Here is a 20,424-nt window from a genome sequence, read left to right as displayed (position 1 = left end):
AAAAAACCCTCATGGTATTTCCTCCCCAAGATTCATAAGTCACCGAGCCGACCCCCGGGCCGCCCTATAGTGGCCGGGATCGGCTCGGTGACTGAATCTCTCTCACAATTTTTAGATTGGTTATTAAGACCTATCCTCACAGACATACCTTCCTATTTGAAGGATACCAATTCTTTCTTGAGGGCTATAGAAAATATCCCTTGGCGGGAAGACCTCAAGCTCACGTCTATAGACGTCGAAAGTCTTTATACGCGCATTCCACACTTAGAGGGAGTCGAAGCAATTTGTTTGGTTTTACAAAAAGCGGGTAAAAGTGCATCATTGGTCGGTTTTGTTCGTGAAGCTCTCATGTTCATCTTGACCCATAACTCTTTTTTATTTAATAATCAATGGTTTAACCAGATCACGGGGACGGCCATGGGCACACCAGTCGCATGTACCTTTGCAAATATATTTTTGGCAGTTTTCGAAAGTAGATTTATTCTAAACACCATCAATCCATATATAAAGTATATACATACATATCTTAGGTACATCGACGATGTGTTCATGGCCTGGTCCGGATCTGAGTCTGAGTTCCATGATTTCGTTGAATTTTTGAATGAGGGTGACAAGATGAACATGAAATTCACGAGCAACTTCGGCAATAAACACCTTGAATTTTTGGACGTCCAGGTGGACATTGTTGTTGACCGTATTCAAGTCAGTGGCTACCGTAAGCCCACAGCCACTAACGCGTTATTGCATTTTGATAGTGCACACCCCGATCATGTTAAAAAAGCCGTACCATACGGACAATTTGTCCGACTGAGACGCATTAATGATACTGAGGACTCCTTCCAAGCACAAGCTCTCGAATTGAGGGATAGACTCAGAGCTAGAGGGTACCCAGATGAAATTATTGGATCAGCATATGAGAAAGCCCTACGACTTGATAGGAGACAGCTCCTGTATAGGGAACGAAAGAAGCAGGGAGAGAATAATAAAAAAGACAGATTCACTTTTACTTTTGACTTCGGACCCAATGAGGAAAACATTAAGAGGGTAATACGTAGGAATTGGAGGATTCTAGAGAGGGACCCCGACCTAGAGAGAGTAACCAGAAATGCACCTATTGTGGCTTTCAGACGAAACCCAACTATAAAAAATTTGCTGGTTAAAAGTAGATTCGGGGAAAATACGACTACTTGGCTAGATAGGGAAACTCCGAAGGGTAATTTCCAATGCCATAATTGTAATTTTTGTAAATTCCATCTTATTACCAACATCCTCAGGATTGGGAGTACCATAATGTCAGTAAAACAATTCATTAGTTGCAAAACAGACTATACAGTTTACGTCATTTTTTGTCCTTGTAGACGTTTCTATATAGGCAAAACCATCCGACCCCTCTATGTTAGGTTCAGAGAACATTATCGCTCTATACATACAGGGAAGGGATCCTCACGACTCATACAACATGTTAGATCGACCCATGCAGGTAATCCAGATGTGCTTTCCTTCGCAGGCATTGAACAGGTCCCGATCAATAGTAATGGGGGAGACAGACACAGAGAATTGTTGAGATGTGAGGCGCGATGGATTTTAAGGACAGAAGCAGAAGGCCCAATTGGCCTGAATGACAAGAATGATATGGCAGTATTTCTATGATCCAGGATTTAGCTGATAATAATATGCAATGATAATACTCATCTCTTTATTGAATATCACATTGTTCATATGGAGTGTTTTTATATGTTTTGTTAATTTGAGTTTATAACACTATGTACCCATTTACCTTTGTATCCGTGATTTTAGTAGCCGCGTAGGTCCGGAGTGTTTGTTTATCCGATTTCGGTCACATGACATGGCCGGACCACGTGACATCCACTTCGGATGCACACACCCCCGGGAATTCCCACATCACATTACGCTCCTTGACGGGTGACGTCAGCGGAGGGGTATAAACACCCACATCCGCTCACGCCCCCCGTACGGCCAGACGAAGCGCAAGAGAGCGCGAAACGGCCCGTTGCCGACTGCACAGCGTGTAGCACCTCCCTGCCCCATGCTTTGGTGTTGAATAAAAGAAGATTTTCCTAGCTGGGTGAGTGCCGCCTCTTCTTTTTCATCTTTTGACGCATATGTATTTACTCTCCTGGCTGAGCACCACCCGTGCACTAGGATTTTTACCCCCTACCTGAACGCCATTATATGAGGCTGTCCAAGAACTTCCTATGCGAGTTTGGTAGTGCCGACGATTCTTTCCATACGGAAATTACATCAACCGTTGGATCTTGTTGTTGCTATTACATCTGTTTCCTCCACAGCCCTTTATGCTTGACCGCGTATCTCTGGTGTCTTCCATAGTGGATATTAATGTGGAAGGTGACACTACATTGCCCACTTTAGGGCTCTGCAGGATACAAAATGACAACCCGGGCGTAAGATATTTTGTAATTTTTCATTACGCAGTAATGGTAAATATCTTCATTATATTTATTATGTCATTATATTCATCACTGTACACTCCACCTCAACAACGGACACTGCTGAAGAAATGGCTTCCTCCTTTAAATAAAACCTGTCTATTCTAGACCTGCAGCTACCCCTATAATAGGTGAACCCCGCGTGGCCTGGGGTGTGCCGGATGTGGACATCCACCAGGCGAGCCTCACTAGCTATGCTATTAAGAGTGACGCTATCATAAGTCAGCTTGTCTCTGGAACCTCCCCTATCCTGGGACCTCGTGACAGCATTGAAGTCCCCTCCAAAGACCACCTGCCGACTTGTAAAAAGGTAGGGCTTGATCCTCATAAAGAGACACTTCCTGTCCCACTTGGACTGGGGACCATAGATATTAATAAGACGAAGTTCTTGTCCTTTCATGAGGACATCCAGGATCAGGCACCTCCCCATTTCTAACTCAATAACTCGTCGGCATTCTACTGGTGCGGTAGAAAGTACCGCCACTCCGCTATACGGCTCGGCCGCAAGAGACCAATAGGAAGGCCCGTGTCTCCATTCCCTCTTAGCTTTAAACACGGCCGCCAAATCTGGCAGCCTGGTCTCCTGCAAAAATAAAATGTCGGCTTCAACGCGGCTGAGAAAATCAAAGGCCGCAAATCTAGCCGCATCAGACTTAATGCTGGCGACATTAATGGACGCCAGCGTCAACGGAGTGGGTGCCGCCATCATGAGTGATTGAGTTAGACGGCTTTCTTTTTACCCATCTTGCCACCACCCTCGGGAAATGAACACCCCCTTTTTAGACATATTGTGGTGTCCATCTCCCGCACCTCTGATGCTTCCTCGTCTCCAGACTCTGGGCCAGTCTCCCCTCCCCAGGGGGAGACTCGGTACCCCCTGCAGGCCCCTCCGCCACCTCTGGCCCTTCACCCTCAGCCCCTCCATCGGCAGAAGAGGCTCCATCCAGGGCCAGGAATCGATTTGAAAGTTCGACCAGCGGGGGGTCGGTTGCACCTTCCTTGGGTACCTTAGTCAGGGTGGGAGAAGATCTTACAACTCCCTTCTTTTTACCCTTTTTCTTCTTTTTGGCGCCACGCTTACGCTTTTCCTCTAGCCACGCCCTATTATCCTCGTCCATACTCTCATAATGGGAGGAGTCTGAGGACGTGGCACCTTCCTCTCTCTCGATCCTCCTGACCTCCTCATCCAGTACATCATCCCCAGGGGCCTCAGCGACAGGTGTGGTCTCCAGGACAGCACCAGAGGTTGTTCCAGCAGCCCGAGACTCCCTCGCTCTCTCTCCTGTTGACGCTTCTCTAGACGCCTTAGCTTGGCAGGCATCTTTTTCCTGTCTTTCTTCCCTGGCCCCTCCATTCCTCCGCCTCTGCTAGTCCCCTCCCCAGCAGATTCAGCCTCATGGCTTTCATCCGCTGAGGCTGAGCCCGCATTAGCGAAGGAAAGAGGACAACGACTGTATGGGTGACCGAGATCACCACACAGGTTACACCTAATCTGCCCTGTACAGGATGCAGCGAGATGGCCGACACCCCCACACAACGCACACTTCTGCACGGTGCAGTTTGCGCTGAAATGTGTGGGGTCACCGCACCTGTGACACAGCTTAGGCTGCCCCCGGTAGAAGATCAGGATCCGATCCCTCCCCAGGAAGGCTGATGAAGGGATGTGGGCGACTGAGTTACCTGAACGCCTCAACTTCACCATGAAGGTCCAGGCCCCTGACCAGATACCATACTCGTCACGATTTTTTTCTGGTAATCCTAGCACCTCTCCATAACGATTCATCCAGGTCATGATGTCAAAGCAAGATAGTGATTCGTTACGGGTAAGAACGGTCACTTTCTTTTTTTTTTTTGAAAACATTTTATTTGGTTTTCAATACATAACAGAAAAAGAAAAACTTAAACTTAAACATTTTGCCTTTTGCTGGAAGCAGAGTTGACGCGTCAATATCATTGATCTGGATACATTCTCTGGTCTAACAGATGAAAATCGTACAGAGAAACGCATGAAATGACATGAGCAGTGGCGTAACAACCACCGTAGCAGCCGTAGCGGTTGCTACGGGGCCCGTGAGGTTAAGGGGCCCGGGGATGCACGGACTCCGTGTGTCCCTGTAGTGTCGTTGTCTGCCATATTGTGCCCCCGGGCCCCTACCTCTGTGTCCACTCGTAAACACACCCCCACCCTCTGTGAGCCACACGCCCGCCCCATGGTACAGTTGACCGCCCCCCGGCAGAGGCGACCTCCCGCCCATCCCCCTGCATGCTGGAGCCGGCCGCTGACAGAGCGGACGGATGCCCCACCTCCCCACTCTACAGCCCACTATACAACCAACCCCCGCGGCAAAACATGCAGTTGTCCCACTACATGTATATACTGTGTATATGAGTATATATGTATATACTGTGTACCTGTATATATGTATATACTGTGTATATGTGTATATATGTATATACTGTGTATCTGTATATATGTATATACTGTGTATCTGTATATATGTATAAACTGTGTATATGAGTATATATGTATATACTGTGTATATGAGTATATATGCATATACTGTGTATATGAGTATATATGTATATACTGTGTATCTGTATATATGTATATACTGTGTATATGTGTATATATGTATATACTGTGTATCTGTATATATGTATAAACTGTGTATCTGTATATATGTGTATACTGTGTATATGTGTATATATGTATATCTGTGTATCTGTATATATGTGTATACTGTGTATATGTGTACATATGTATATCTGTGTATCTGTATATATGTGTATACTGTGTATATGTGTATATATGTATATCTGTGTATCTGTATATATGTGTATACTGTGTATATGTGTACATATGTATATCTGTGTATACTGTGTATATATGTATACATGTGTATATGTGTATATATGTATATACTGTGTATATGTGTATATATGTATGTACTGTGTATATGTGTATATATATATATACTGTGTATATATGTATATACTGTGTATATGTGTATATATGTATATACTGTGTATATGTGTATATATATATATACTGTGTATATATGTATATACTGTGTATATGTGTATATATGTATATACTGTGTATATATGCATCTACTGTATTTCTACACGCACATATTTATATAAACATATATATGCGCATATATGATGTATGTGTGTTTTTGCATATGCTGTGTATATGGTATGTATGTATATGCTGTATATACTGAATGTGTGTGTGCTGTATGTGTGTATATTCTATATGTATATGCAGCATGTGTGTATATGGCGTTTTTATACTACATGTATGTGTATATATGGTCAGTGTATACTGTATGTGTGTTGAATGTATAGTATATAATGTGTAAGCAGTATGTGTGATGTTTATATACAGTATGTGTGTATATACTTTATGAGTTTTTATATACAGTGTAACAGAGTGCATAAATGTGCTTGTATAAGTGTATACATGTATGTATATAGGTGCAAGTATGAGTGTAGAATTTTTGTGTTTGTATATAAGTATACAAATGTATGTATATAGGAGTGTATAAATGTGTGTAATTGTATAAACATGTCTGTATAAGGGTACATTCACAAGAACGTATGGGGGGCGTATATCTGGCTGCAAATTTGCTGCCGGATATACTTCCCTCATAGGCGTCTATAGCGCCTGGGCTCGGTACGGTGAGTACAATGAGTACTCACTGTTTCGAGCCGTGGCTGCAAAAGGAAGAGAGCGTATCTATGGCTGTAAGAATGACCATGCGGCTCTATTCTCTATGGAGAGGGGAGGGGTGAGACGCGATCACCTCTCCTCCTCTCCAGCGCGCCAGACATGTGCCTGCCACGCTAAAGCCTGGCGGGCACATGTTTATGTGAATGCTGCCTAAATATGTATATATTTTTTGGGGAAACAGGGGGCCCCATGTAGAAATCTGCTATGGGGCCCAGCCTCTCCTAGTTACGCCCCTGGACATGAGATAACTTGCAAGTAAAGGCTGCGGATATCCCTGGGGGGGGATGTTGTTTTATTTACGCTTCTCACTATATTGCTAGGACCCACTGCTTGGTCTATCGTGGGAGGGGGGGGGGGGGAGCCTTGTTCTTCTGTGATGTGATCACTCTGGATATTATATTTGTAGAGCTCCCAATGTGCCTTTTAGAAATTGTGTGTTGTACCATTCCGACGGAATGGTGTGACTAGTTCTATAATTTCTGCCCTTGATATATGTGTGGTAATAAACATTTTCCATTTTCTGAAAAAAACCTTTGGCCTGCTTTTCTTTATGCCGTAGGGTTTCCAATCGGTCTAACCTAAGAACGGTCACCTTCTTGAGTTCGCTCTGGCGGGACACTGCTTGCACAGCAAAGTCCGGCCACTTGGGCTCGTTGTATCTCAGCTCATAGTTGGACCAGAAGAGCTCAAGCCCCTCCGGCCGAACAAAGCTGACATCAAACTCAGATGTACCATAGGGATGGATCAAGGCAAAGATGTCAGCCGCCTTGAAGTCCATCTTCAGCAGCAGCTCAACTACCCGTGCCCGAGGGGGACACACATCACTGCCACGCCACCGAAGACGGACCACATTCCTACGGTTAGCACCCGGCCCGGTTGTCGGGAGCGACCATGATGTCTCCCTGCCTCTTTGCTCTCGGAAGGCAGACAGGCCGTGCCTCTCTATCCAAAACGACAAATCAACCTCCTGCCCCGCTACATTGATCGTCCTTTCACCCTTCTGTAAGGCCTGCAGGAGGCGCCGTTGCAAAAAGCCGTCCCCAGAGCCCAGAGACGAGGATGATGGAACCCTACTTCCTAGGGGCCGCCACTGGGGGAGCAACCGGACCAACCCCTGCACCCACCACATTAACACTACCCACCTCAATGTTACACTCAGCTGCGCCACTCACACCACCAGTCACTCCATCACTCACTCCCAAAGCTGGTAATGGATTTGGACCCCTCATGCCACTTGCATTAGCCACCAGAACCTTATTGACATCATTCACACTGGGTGGACCAGCACCAACATCAGGGAACATGACCACCTCCGCATCTTCAGGCACAAGGGACGGGGGTCCCCTCGCAGAGCATCGCCCACAGGGGACACCAACTCTTGTCACACTTCACCAGTACCAGATGTTATTTCACTTTTTCTGGGACTTGGTTACAGTAGCTGCTGATCTTTAGCTGGTGTGAGGCGCTTCAGTCTCCACAGAGAGTGTCCCAGGTGGAGATGGAACCCGCTTGGAGCTCAGAGCAGCAGCAACACACAGGATCAAAGCACCTCACACTCCTAATGAGCAAACGAGCTCCATAGCTGCACTCACTATTCTGGTAGAGTCACTGGGCGCTTTTATCATACGCTGCTCCGGCAATGTTGCGTTGCGCGGCCAGAGCTCTTCAATGCCAGGTCTGACCTGTACAGGCTCAGGCTACAGGCAGTGCGCATGCATAGGGCAGGAAGCTGCGCAGGCTCTCTTTATAGTAGTAGAAGTTATGTGTGTACTGTATTTCCTGACCCTCGTGTGTTTCAGCCACTGAGCAGAGAATACAAGATACAAGACAGATAACGACAGTAAAGACATAAAACCAACAGACATTGGATTATGGAAGTGATTTGCATATTTATTGAACTTTTATGGTAAAGAGATCAAAGGACAGAATATTCTACTGGTAATTATCTGTAACACTTCCACCTCAAACTCCAAACCCTCCGCAATCCTTGTTCCCGTGTGGGATATTATGGGAGGTTTTAGGGTCTTGTACGCACACATTTGATTTACAGCAATCTTTCATTTTAGTGTAAATTTAGTTTCCACCTTGTTGCATCTTTAAGTGTTCAGCGGGTTGAGTTTTGTCTTATTTTTGTACACCCCAAACAGTTTTGAGCAATTCCACATAAGAAATAAGTTATAGAAAAAGCAAATTAGGGCACAGGTAGTCAGAGCTCCGCCCCCGGTGCATCGGGAGACTCATTGATAAAGTTGGAAGACTTCCTTTACAAATCAGAGCTAAACTCTGATTGGTTGCTGCATGTTACCGTTCTAGTTCTGGGGAACCTTCTCTATCCCATCAGTGATACAACATAAATCCCCATTTCCAGGAGACCTGGGGCATCCATTCTGTAGGGAATCTTCCTCCTATAGTTGTTATATCATCACGAGATTGCTCGAGAAAAGATGAGTTCCCGCTCTATGAATGCCTGCAGACGTCGCTCTTGTATCTTCTGGCTCAGGACTGAACTTTAGACTCATCTCAGAGATACCACAGAAAACTTTCTCTATTTCCTGGAGAGATAAGACACAAGGAACTGGTTCTGACCTCTGGACACCAGGCTCTGGCTGGAGGTGAAGAGCAGAAAGATGTCGAGAAAGCACAACACAGGATGAGACCCAAATAATCGGGGCCGATCCGTACAACTGGAGCAAGAGAACTGAGGAGAAAGCGAAAAGCCAATAAGTGAAACATCACAGGAGAAACACAAACATCTCCCAACTCTGCGGTAAGTCTAGAACAGAGGTGGGCAAGCCTTATCCCATCTCATCCAACCGTGGGGAACCGGGAGTTGGGAGTGGTGGGATAGAATGGGATGGGATGTAGATGCTCCACACTGGCTTTCTGAAAAACACAGGATGCTTAGGACACCAGATGAAGAAGTTCACTTCTAACCTTCATCCCACGCTGCAAAGTAAAATTGTCAGGATTCAGGATCACTATACAGATCAGCATTAGGGCTGCCCCAAAATCCCAAATCCAACTCTTGTCAGAAACAATTAACCAATGCTTCAATATATAAAGATGGCGACTTCAGATGTCGTAGGAGACGGTGGAGAGCAGCAGGTAGTAAAGGGAGGACCATGGAATTATATTCCCCTTCATGATGTTCCTTAATAATATTGAGCGTCACCGATCACTTTGTCTCCTCAGCTGATATGGTCACAAAACCAGAGAAGTGGAGAAGAACATCTGCAGATTTTAGAGGAAGAGGATCAGAAATGGCAAAGATGGATGAAGAAACAAGGAACAAGTTTAATAGGATGAAATCCATCCTGGAAGAAACAAGTAAGATTTCTAGTGATGTTACTTGTCTTCTCTGTTCTGCCCCTTCTCCTGGAGAAACTTCTGTAGCTTCTAGATGTTTCACAGATTCCTGTTCTCTGGAGAACATAGAGGAAAGGGTTTTACACCAGTCTTTGAAGCTTCTAGGACACTTTGCTAAAATGTACCCCGGCAGGGGGCTCAGCGGGGAACCAGAGACAGTTGTATTGAGCTTTCCTACTGCTCTGCTGATGTAAAAGCCTTATATCTGGAATTTATTGTCCCTTCCTTGCCATCCATTTTTGGGAACACCAAAAGTGAAGGAAACCATGACATTTCGGACACCTGAAGGATATCAAAAGTCACTTAGTTCTCCTTTTATAGACACTCCCAGAACGCACGGGTTCTGAGAGGCGCAGGAAGTGATTCAAAGTTGTCCACACAACTTCCGGATACGGCGCAACAATAAATCACAGCCCTGAATTTCTATAAGATCCCTTTTATAAGCCTCATTGAAACAAAATCTTATCAACCTAATGAAGCTGCCACCAGTTCTCCTTTAATATAAGCCCGGTCCGTATCAGGATTATATAGGGTGAGGAACCAACCCGGTAGCATGTATATAAGCGAGACTCGGACGTGGGGATTCGTGGATCGTGATAAAAAAGTAACACAGGTTAAATTTTAAATTTAATTGCCTTAAGGGCAAACTAGATAGCACTACAAGTATCAGCAGTTCAGTAAGTTAGTTACCATGTGTGTGGCTAATGGAACCTGATCTTCCTCTGTGCTTGATGTTAAAAATGGTTCCCAGAAAAACAGACGATGTGGCCTTAGAGGTGTCTTATTATATCAGGTGCAGACAAACCTCTGCCCACCCCCAGGAGGGGTCATGGGTCCCTCCTACCGGGTATTATGTCCCAAACCCTGGAGAAGTCATAGCTTCTCAAGGGGAAGTCGTCAGGTCATGGTTCTGGTATCATTGGATCTGGGTGAATCTGATCCATAGCAAACCTGACCCATTTGCTATGGTCCTTTCCAGAGATATTGATATCTCTGAACCCAAGCATGCTAGAGCCTTGGGGATTGGGCCACTGTGATTTCCTGACGATAAGAAATCCAAAAATGTAGTTGCCCTTGGGCTAAGATGGACCATAACTCCATAACTGTCCCTATACAACGTATTGGTCTTATGAGGTTTATGGCTCTTTGTCTCCTGTTTGAAAATTGGAGGGAAAATCAGCTGAAGCCTTTAGAGATGATGCAGCTACAGAAATCCTTTGAAGCCCGGACACCTGCCGTGTTAGGTAACACTAGCTCCATTAGGCTAATTACGCTGAGGCTGGGGGGAGTGAGGGGTTTGAGTAGTATAAGGCCTCCCTACCCCAGGTCCTATTTATCACACCAAATTTTCTGCAAAACTGAGGTTAATAAATGCCCCCATAGGATGGACATCAATAAATGCTACGATTGAGGATATTTCGGCAGCTAGGAGCAGCATATAAGTGCAGTCATGGGTTCATCTAGTAGGAGGCTAATGGAGACCGTCTTCTGGAGTGCAGGGAGTCATCTCCTATTATCTACAGTTATGTTATAGGTAATTGTAGGATCACTAGTGGTCTAGAGAGGAGACGTGTCCTAGGGTGTCCACAGGAACCAACCGGAGGAGAATAGTGATTGCTTTGATGTGGAAGAAGTGATCCGGAACTTGAATACTTGAGTATCGATGTGTCATGTACTTGCTATTGGGCTATTCAATCTGAAATTATTGTTTGGCTTTAAAAGACATCTACCACCAGGATTGTAAACCAAGCACTGACATACTGGTGTGTGCCCCCTCTGGCAGGATCTGCTCTTCATTCCTAAGGGGCTCTGGGGCTCTCCTCAATATGTCACTGGTTGATTGGCTTGGCAGGGAGGAGGTGGGCAGTAAGGATCTTGGAGGGTTTATAATTAATAGAAGAAGGAGTCTGGAGCCGCTCAGGCAAGTATCATGTGTAGGACACAGCCGTAGACTATATATATACATCATGTATTCTATCTAGTGTATAGAGCCTCACTGTATGTACTGATATCTCATCATCTGTGTGTTTATCACTGAGATCTTCTCCTCTAATGACAGAACCTGCCCACAAAACAGTAAGTAAGTTATTTGGACATAAGCCCGAGTTTGGGATTGTGGCGGATAGAGGAGAGGACGTCCGGTGGTTACATGAAGCGCTGAGCTCTAATTATTTCTCGGACATAATAATGAAGATCAGACACATAGACACCTCTGATAGCGACACCACAAAGCTAGTAAAGAAGATCTCCGCCTGCAGCTTCTGCTTCTTCATCTTCAGTGGATGTAACCAGGTCTCAGCCATGAGGTGGAGGATCGAGAATCTTCTGGGTAAGAGAAAATTATCATAAAGTGATTGTAAATGTCACGGGGTAGAAGTTTCTGTATAATTCTTAAGATTATTCTTCTAGGGGTCATAAATCTGCCAAAAACATACAATGATGCATTTGCTGATGACCTTCTTATAATCGTACCCAACCCTGAGACAGGTTTCCCAACCCCAGCCACAATATTTGAGGAGTTTCAGACTTTCTTCAATTTCAAAATAAATTCATCAAAGTTAGGAGCTCCAAACACATCTGTCACGAGTGCTCCTGCTATCCATGCATTGGATCGCAGACACACCTGTGTCCCTCTCCGTGGTAGCACCCCTTCCCCTGGTCCTCACTTACCTCTCCGCGTTCCTGCTCCTGGACCCGCTGGTCACATCTGCTCCTTAGGACGCACGTGCGTCGGCACTCGCAGATTTAAAGGGCCAGCACACCGCTGATTGGCACTGGTTTCTATTTAAGCCGGCTGCTCCCAGCATTCCCCGCCGGACTTTGAGCGTATGCCGATGAGAAATCTTCCCCTGCGATTCTTCTGTGGTCTGATCTCCCGTTGTGACCTCAGACCTGACTCTGACTTCGTAACTCTGCTGCCAGCCCTGATCTCCTGCTCCGTCCCCGACATTGCATCCTTGCCGCCTGCCTTGACCATCTGCCTGTCCCCGACTACGAGATTGCCTGACGTCCCTTTACCGCGACCATGGACAAGTCGCACTTGTGACAGAGACCATAAGAGAACTCACAAGATTTGAAAGAATCTCATCCGAATCACCCGGCAGCGAGCTCCTCTCCACACACTATAGACTACTGGTGACAAACCAAACCCCTCCACCTCATAAAGGCGGGGAAAAAAAATTGAAAGTCCCTTTCTCAGATTTGGAAAAATGTCAGATATTGCAAAAAACCCACAGCCCTTCTATATGCATAACCCTTCAAGAGACATTCTATAGGTTGGTGAGTAGGTGCTATAAGACGTCAGTCATTCTCCACCAAAATAACAACCAAACCCCAGACCTTTCCTGGAGATCTCCACATTTAGTGGCATTGCACCAAAAGCCGCCCTTTCTGTGACTCCAGAACCTTGACTATCAGCAGTGTTTGCCCAGGGGTCCCCTCAATTACCCCTGCAATTCTATTTTAAAATCTAGTGTCCACTTCCCACACAACACACATTAACAAAATCCTGTGGTTTCAATCCAAGCCACAAGGTCAATTATCGTGGCCTCATGGATCAGCCGCAGCTCCATCCCGGTCTCACTGGGCAAGTAAAGTTTCCTAAATAAGCAGAATGGAAGAGGAACCACCAAAAAATCCCCAAAAACTTACTTGGCTGAACTTACCTCCCAAATCTCCCCTTCTCGAAGATACCTCCCCTCCGACCCATTAGGACCACCGATTACAGACATATTTACTCAACTAGTTATTATAATTCATTGATCTCTCCCACCTCTATGAGTGGATGGTCATGAATCCATAGTCAACATTACCACCTAATAGTAACAAATATCAGGTCAGGTTTTGGACAATATCGTATGGTAGAGCTGGACTGTGGCAGATGTATCACATTATGGTAGAGCTGGACTGTGGCAGATGTATCACATTATGGTAGAGGTGGACTGTGGCTGATGCATCACTTTATGGTAGAGCTGGACTGTGGCAGATGTATCACATTATGGTAGAGCTGGACTGTGGCAGATGTATCACATTATGGTAGAGGTGGACTGTGGCAGATGCATCACATTATGGTAGAGGTGGACTGTGGCAGATGTATCACATTATGGTAGAGCTGGACTGTGGCAGATGTATCACATTATGGTAGAGGTGGACTGTGGCTGATGCATCATATTATGGTAGAGCTGGACTGTGGCAGATGTATCACATTATGGTAGAGCTGGACTGTGGCAGATACATCACATTATGGTAGAGCTGGACTGTGGCAGATGTATCACATTATGGTAGAGCTGGACTGTGGCAGATGCATCACATTATGGTAGAGCTAGACTGTGGCTGATGAATCACATTATGGTAGAGCTGGACTGTGGCTGATGCATCACATTATGGTAGAGCTGGACTGTGGCAGATGAATCACATTATGGTAGAGCTGGACTGTGGCAGATGTATCACATTATGGTAGAGCTGGACTGTGGCAGATGTATCACATTATGGTAGAGCTGGACTGTGGCAGATGTATCACATTATGGTAGAGGTGGACTGTGGCAGATGTATCACATTATGGTAGAGCTGGACTGTGGCAGATGTATCACATTATGGTAGAGCTGGACTGTGGCAGATGTATCACATTATGGTAGAGGTGGACTGTGGCAGATGTATCACATTATGGTAGAGCTGGACTGTGGCTGATGCATCACTTTATGGTAGAGCTGGACTGTGGCAGATGCATCACATTATGGTAGAGCTGGACTGTGGCAGATGTATCACATTATGGTAGAGCTGGACTGTGGCAGATGTATCACATTATGGTAGAGGTGGACTGTGGCTGATGCATCATATTATGGTAGAGCTGGACTGTGGCAGATGTATCACATTATGGTAGAGCTGGACTGTGGCAGATACATCACATTATGGTAGAGCTGGACTGTGGCAGATGCATCACATTATGGTAGAGCTAGACTGTGGCTGATGAATCACATTATGGTAGAGCTGGACTGTGGCTGATGCATCACATTATGGTAGAGCTGGACTGTGGCAGATGAATCACATAATGGTAGAGCTGGACTGTGGCAGATGTATCACATTATGGTAGAGCTGGACTGTGGCAGATGTATCACATTATGGTAGAGCTGGACTGTGGCTGATGCATCACATTATGGTAGAGCTGGACTGTGGCTGATGCATCACATTATGGTAGAGCTGGACTGTGGCAGATGCATCACATTATGGTAGAGCTGGACTGTGGCAGATGTATCACATTATGGTAGAGGTGGACTGTGGCTGATGCATCACTTTATGGTAGAGCTGGACTGTGGCAGATGTATCACATTATGGTAGAGCTGGACTGTGGCAGATGTATCACATTATGGTAGAGGTGGACTGTGGCAGATGCATCACATTATGGTAGAGCTGGACTGTGGCAGATGTATCACATTATGGTAGAGCTGGACTGTGGCAGATGTATCACATTATGGTAGAGCTGGACTGTGGCTGATGCATCATATTATGGTAGAGGTGGACTGTGGCAGATGTATCACATTATGGTAGAGCTGGACTGTGGCTGATGCATCACATTATGGTAGAGCTGGACTGTGGCAGATGTATCACATTATGGTAGAGCTGGACTGTGGCAGATACATAACATTATGGTAGAGCTGGACTGTGGCAGATGTATCACATTATGGTAGAGCTGGACTGTGGCTGATGCATCACATTATGGTAGAGCTGGACTGTGGCAGATGTATCATATTATGGTAGAGCTGGACTGTGGCAGATACATCACATTATGGTAGAGCTGGACTGTGGCAGATGCATCACATTATGGTAGAGCTAGACTGTGGCTGATGAATCACATTATGGTAGAGCTGGACTGTGGCTGATGCATCACATTATGGTAGAGCTGGACTGTGGCAGATGAATCACATTATGGTAGAGCTGGACTGTGGCAGATGTATCACATTATGGTAGAGCTGGACTGTGGCAGATGTATCACATTGTGGTAGAGCTGGACTGTGGCAGATGTATCACATTATGGTAGAGGTGGACTGTGGCAGATGTATCACATTATGGTAGAGCTGGACTGTGGCAGATGTATCACATTATGGTAGAGCTGGACTGTGGCTGATGCATCACTTTATGGTAGAGCTGGACTGTGGCAGATGTATCACATTATGGTAGAGGTGGACTGTGGCTGATGCATCACTTTATGGTAGAGCTGGACTGTGGCAGATGCATCACATTATGGTAGAGCTGGACTGTGGCAGATGTATCACATTATGGTAGAGCTGGACTGTGGCAGATGTATCACATTATGGTAGAGGTGGACTGTGGCTGATGCATCATATTATGGTAGAGCTGGACTGTGGCAGATGTATCACATTATGGTAGAGCTGGACTGTGGCAGATACATCACATTATGGTAGAGCTGGACTGTGGCAGATGCATCACATTATGGTAGAGCTAGACTGTGGCTGATGAATCACATTATGGTAGAGCTGGACTGTGGCTGATGCATCACATTATGGTAGAGCTGGACTGTGGCAGATGAATCACATAATGGTAGAGCTGGACTGTGGCAGATGTATCACATTATGGTAGAGCTGGACTGTGGCAGATGTATCACATTATGGTAGAGCTGGACTGTGGCTGATGCATCACATTATGGTAGAGCTGGACTGTGGCTGATGCATCACATTATGGTAGAGCTGGACTGTGGCAGATGCATCACATTATGGTAGAGCTGGACTGTGGCAGATGCATCACATTATGGTAGAGCTGGACTGTGGCTGATGAATCACATTATGGTAGAGCTGGACTGTGGCTGATGCATCACATTATGGTAGAGCTGGTCTGTGGCAGATGTATCACATTATGGTAGAGCTGGACTGTGGCAGATGTATCACATTATGGTAGAGCTGGACTGTGGCAGATGTATCACATTATGGTAGAGCTGGTCTGTGGCAGATGCATCACATTATGGTAGAGCTGGACTGTGGCAGATGCATCACATTATGGTAGAGCTGGACTGTGGCAGATGTATCACATTATGGTAGAGCTTGACTGTGGCAGATGTATCACATTATGGTAGAGCTGGACTGTGGCAGATGTATCACATTATGGTAGAGCTGGACTGTGGCAGATACATCACATTATGGTAGAGCTGGACTGTGGCAGATGTATCACATTATGGTAGAGCTGGACTGTGGCTGATGCATCACATTATGGTAGAGCTGGACTGTGGCAGATGTATCATATTATGGTAGAGCTGGACTGTGGCAGATACATCACATTATGGTAGAGCTGGACTGTGGCAGATGCATCACATTATGGTAGAGCTAGACTGTGGCTGATGAATCACATTATGGTAGAGCTGGACTGTGGCTGATGCATCACATTATGGTAGAGCTGGACTGTGGCAGATGAATCACATTATGGTAGAGCTGGACTGTGGCAGATGTATCACATTATGGTAGAGCTGGACTGTGGCAGATGTATCACATTGTGGTAGAGCTGGACTGTGGCAGATGTATCACATTATGGTAGAGGTGGACTGTGGCAGATGTATCACATTATGGTAGAGCTGGACTGTGGCAGATGTATCACATTATGGTAGAGCTGGACTGTGGCTGATGCATCACTTTATGGTAGAGCTGGACTGTGGCAGATGTATCACATTATGGTAGAGGTGGACTGTGGCTGATGCATCACTTTATGGTAGAGCTGGACTGTGGCAGATGCATCACATTATGGTAGAGCTGGACTGTGGCAGATGTATCACATTATGGTAGAGCTGGACTGTGGCAGATGTATCACATTATGGTAGAGGTGGACTGTGGCTGATGCATCATATTATGGTAGAGCTGGACTGTGGCAGATGTATCACATTATGGTAGAGCTGGACTGTGGCAGATACATCACATTATGGTAGAGCTGGACTGTGGCAGATGCATCACATTATGGTAGAGCTAGACTGTGGCTGATGAATCACATTATGGTAGAGCTGGACTGTGGCTGATGCATCACATTATGGTAGAGCTGGACTGTGGCAGATGAATCACATAATGGTAGAGCTGGACTGTGGCAGATGTATCACATTATGGTAGAGCTGGACTGTGGCAGATGTATCACATTATGGTAGAGCTGGACTGTGGCTGATGCATCACATTATGGTAGAGCTGGACTGTGGCTGATGCATCACATTATGGTAGAGCTGGACTGTGGCAGATGCATCACATTATGGTAGAGCTGGACTGTGGCTGATGCATCACTTTATGGTAGAGCTGGACTGTGGCAGATGCATCACATTATGGTAGAGCTGGTCTGTGGCAGATGCATCACATTATGGTAGAGCTGGACTGTGGCAGATGCATCACATTATGGTAGAGCTGGACTGTGGCAGATGTATCACATTATGGTAGAGCTGGACTGTGGCAGATGTATCACATTATGGTAGAGCTGGACTGTGGCAGATGTATCACATTATGGTAGAGCTGGACTGTGGCAGATACATCATATTATGGTAGAGCTGGACTGTGGCAGATGTATCACATTATGGTAGAGCTGGACTGTGGCAGATGTATCACATTATGGTAGAGCTGGACTGTGGCAGATGCATCACATTATGGTAGAGCTGGACTGTGGCTGATGAATCACATTATGGTAGAGCTGGACTGTGGCTGATGCATCACATTATGGTAGAGCTGGTCTGTGGCAGATGTATCACATTATGGTAGAGCTGGACTGTGGCAGATGTATCACATTATGGTAGAGCTGGACTGTGGCAGATGTATCACATTATGGTAGAGCTGGACTGTGGCAGATGTATCACATTATGGTAGAGCTGGACTGTGGCAGATGTATCACATTATGGTAGAGCTGGACTGTGGCAGATGCATCACATTATGGTAGAGCTGGACTGTGGCAGATACCATCACATTATAGAACACGTCCCTCGTCACCACAGTCTCGGGTCGGGGGACATGTAACATGTTTTTCTGGGTCCTGTGATGTTGTCTCTGTAGAACAGAAGAACAGGATCCTTATTCTCCACAATCTGGAGGACAGCAGTGACCGGGAGAAGAGGAGAGTCCTCCAGGAAACCCGTTACCTTTACGGGGAGAATCTCCTCCTCTTCAGCAAAAGGGAAACTCGATCTGATTACCTGAGCCATCTAGTGAATGAGCATCCCCCGCCCAATGTGAGGAGCAAGAAGAAGGAAGGTAAGGAGGGAAATGTCCGGAAACATGTGGAGCTTTACCATAGAATTGTACTCATGGATATCCTGCTATAGCGCCATCATATTCCCCAGCGCAGTACAGTCACTGCCCCATAATGTACATTCCCCCATAAGTCACACTCCGGGGTCTAGTCACCTATCAGGATGTCTACACATAATACAGACTTATGAGAGATGTGGCCCAAAGTGTTTTATAGATTTGGTCCATTTGTTAATGATAATAAATGATGTGATAAGATCTGTTTCTGAAATCTCTTCAGTGCGACTGAGTATAAGAAGAAAATTGTTCAAAGACAACAGTCATCAGCAGCACCACAATGAGAGGTCCGACAACAGCATCAGTCATCAGCAGTTTCACAGGGAGAGATCCGACAACAGCATCAGTCATCAGCAGTATCACATGAAAAGATCTGACAACAGCATCAGTCATCAGCAGTATCACAGGGAGAGACCCGACAACAGCATCAGTCATCAGCAGTATCACAGGGAGAGACCCGACAACAGCATCAGTCATCAGCAGTATCACAGGGAGAGACCCGACAACAGCATCAGTCATCAGCAGTATCACGTGGAAAGATCTGACAACAGCATCAGTCATCAGCAGTATCACAGGGAGAGACCCGACAACAGCATCAGTCATCAGCAGTATCACGTGGAAAGATCTGACAACAGCATCAGTCATCAGCAGTATCACAGGGAGAGACCCGACAACAGCATCAGTCATCAGCAGTATCACGTGGAAAGATCTGACAACAGCATCAGTCATCAGCAGTATCACAGGGAGAGACCCGACAACAGCATCAGTCATCAGCAGTATCACAGGGAGAGACCCGACAACAGCATCAGTCATCAGCAGTATCACAGGGAGAGATCTGACAACAGCACAGGTAAAAAGAAATAAGATGAGCCTCCAGAATATCAGGTTATCTCTGTAGTTACATTATGTGGATGGTGGAGACATCATCTCATTTTCTTCATTTCCTCTGCAGGTCCTACTTATGGACTTCCCTCACAGGTAAGTGTCCAGGGGTTGGGGATCCACCAATCATTCAAGATCAAAGTGTCAGCTGAGATCTACATTACTCCTCCCCCTCTCCTCTTGGGGGCTGTTCACACCATTATTGTGCTCTTGCGGTCTTCTATGTCCAGTAATAATGATCCTTGTATGTTCCTTCTGTGATCAGAGGCAGGAGATGGAAGGTCACAGGGTGGGAATCTTCTCCAGATCTCCTGATAGTGATTACTCCTGGCTGGTGAAGATGCTCAGATCGAAGGATTGCAGCCTTGGCGTCAGCTCTGTCCACTGCTGTCACATCTCCAATGACAACATGAGGAAGTTCATAGATGATGCCAGAGATTGTACATTCGGGATCCTCTACCAGACCCAGAGGAGGGAGCGGGATAATGTCACCTCCATAAAGTACCACCTGGAGCTGGAGACCCTCGGCTCTATACTCGGTAAGACCAGAGCCGTGAGAGAATGACCTTGGTTCATACGGCCCTCAGGCCAAAGAAACCCAGAATCAAAGTGTCTACAGAGCAGATAAATGTCACCTCAGGCTGTGGCTGGTGGCTGTGGCTGGTGGCTTTGGCTTTGGCTGGTGGCTGGTGGCTGTGGCTGG

General features: G+C 46.0%; 1 protein-coding gene across 1 annotated transcript in view; it reads left to right on the top strand.

Moving 5' to 3' along the window:
- Window positions 1–8,807: 8,807 nt before the first annotated feature.
- Window positions 8,808–20,424, top strand: part of LOC140075793 (uncharacterized) — a 29,949-nt gene continuing 18,332 nt past the window's right edge. The window contains exons 1-7 of the mRNA XM_072122109.1: window positions 8,808–8,971; window positions 9,397–9,531; window positions 11,630–11,899; window positions 18,588–18,785; window positions 19,063–19,689; window positions 19,792–19,817; window positions 19,987–20,260. Coding sequence (XP_071978210.1) covers window positions 9,402–9,531; window positions 11,630–11,899; window positions 18,588–18,785; window positions 19,063–19,689; window positions 19,792–19,817; window positions 19,987–20,260 — 1,525 coding nt within the window. The 5' untranslated portion in view covers window positions 8,808–8,971; window positions 9,397–9,401. The remainder of the gene's footprint in view (window positions 8,972–9,396; window positions 9,532–11,629; window positions 11,900–18,587; window positions 18,786–19,062; window positions 19,690–19,791; window positions 19,818–19,986; window positions 20,261–20,424) is intronic.

Source organism: Engystomops pustulosus, chromosome 8 (assembly GCF_040894005.1).
Source record: "Engystomops pustulosus chromosome 8, aEngPut4.maternal, whole genome shotgun sequence".
Lineage (NCBI taxonomy): Eukaryota > Metazoa > Chordata > Amphibia > Anura > Leptodactylidae > Engystomops > Engystomops pustulosus.
This window is presented reverse-complemented; position numbering and strand designations above follow the sequence as displayed.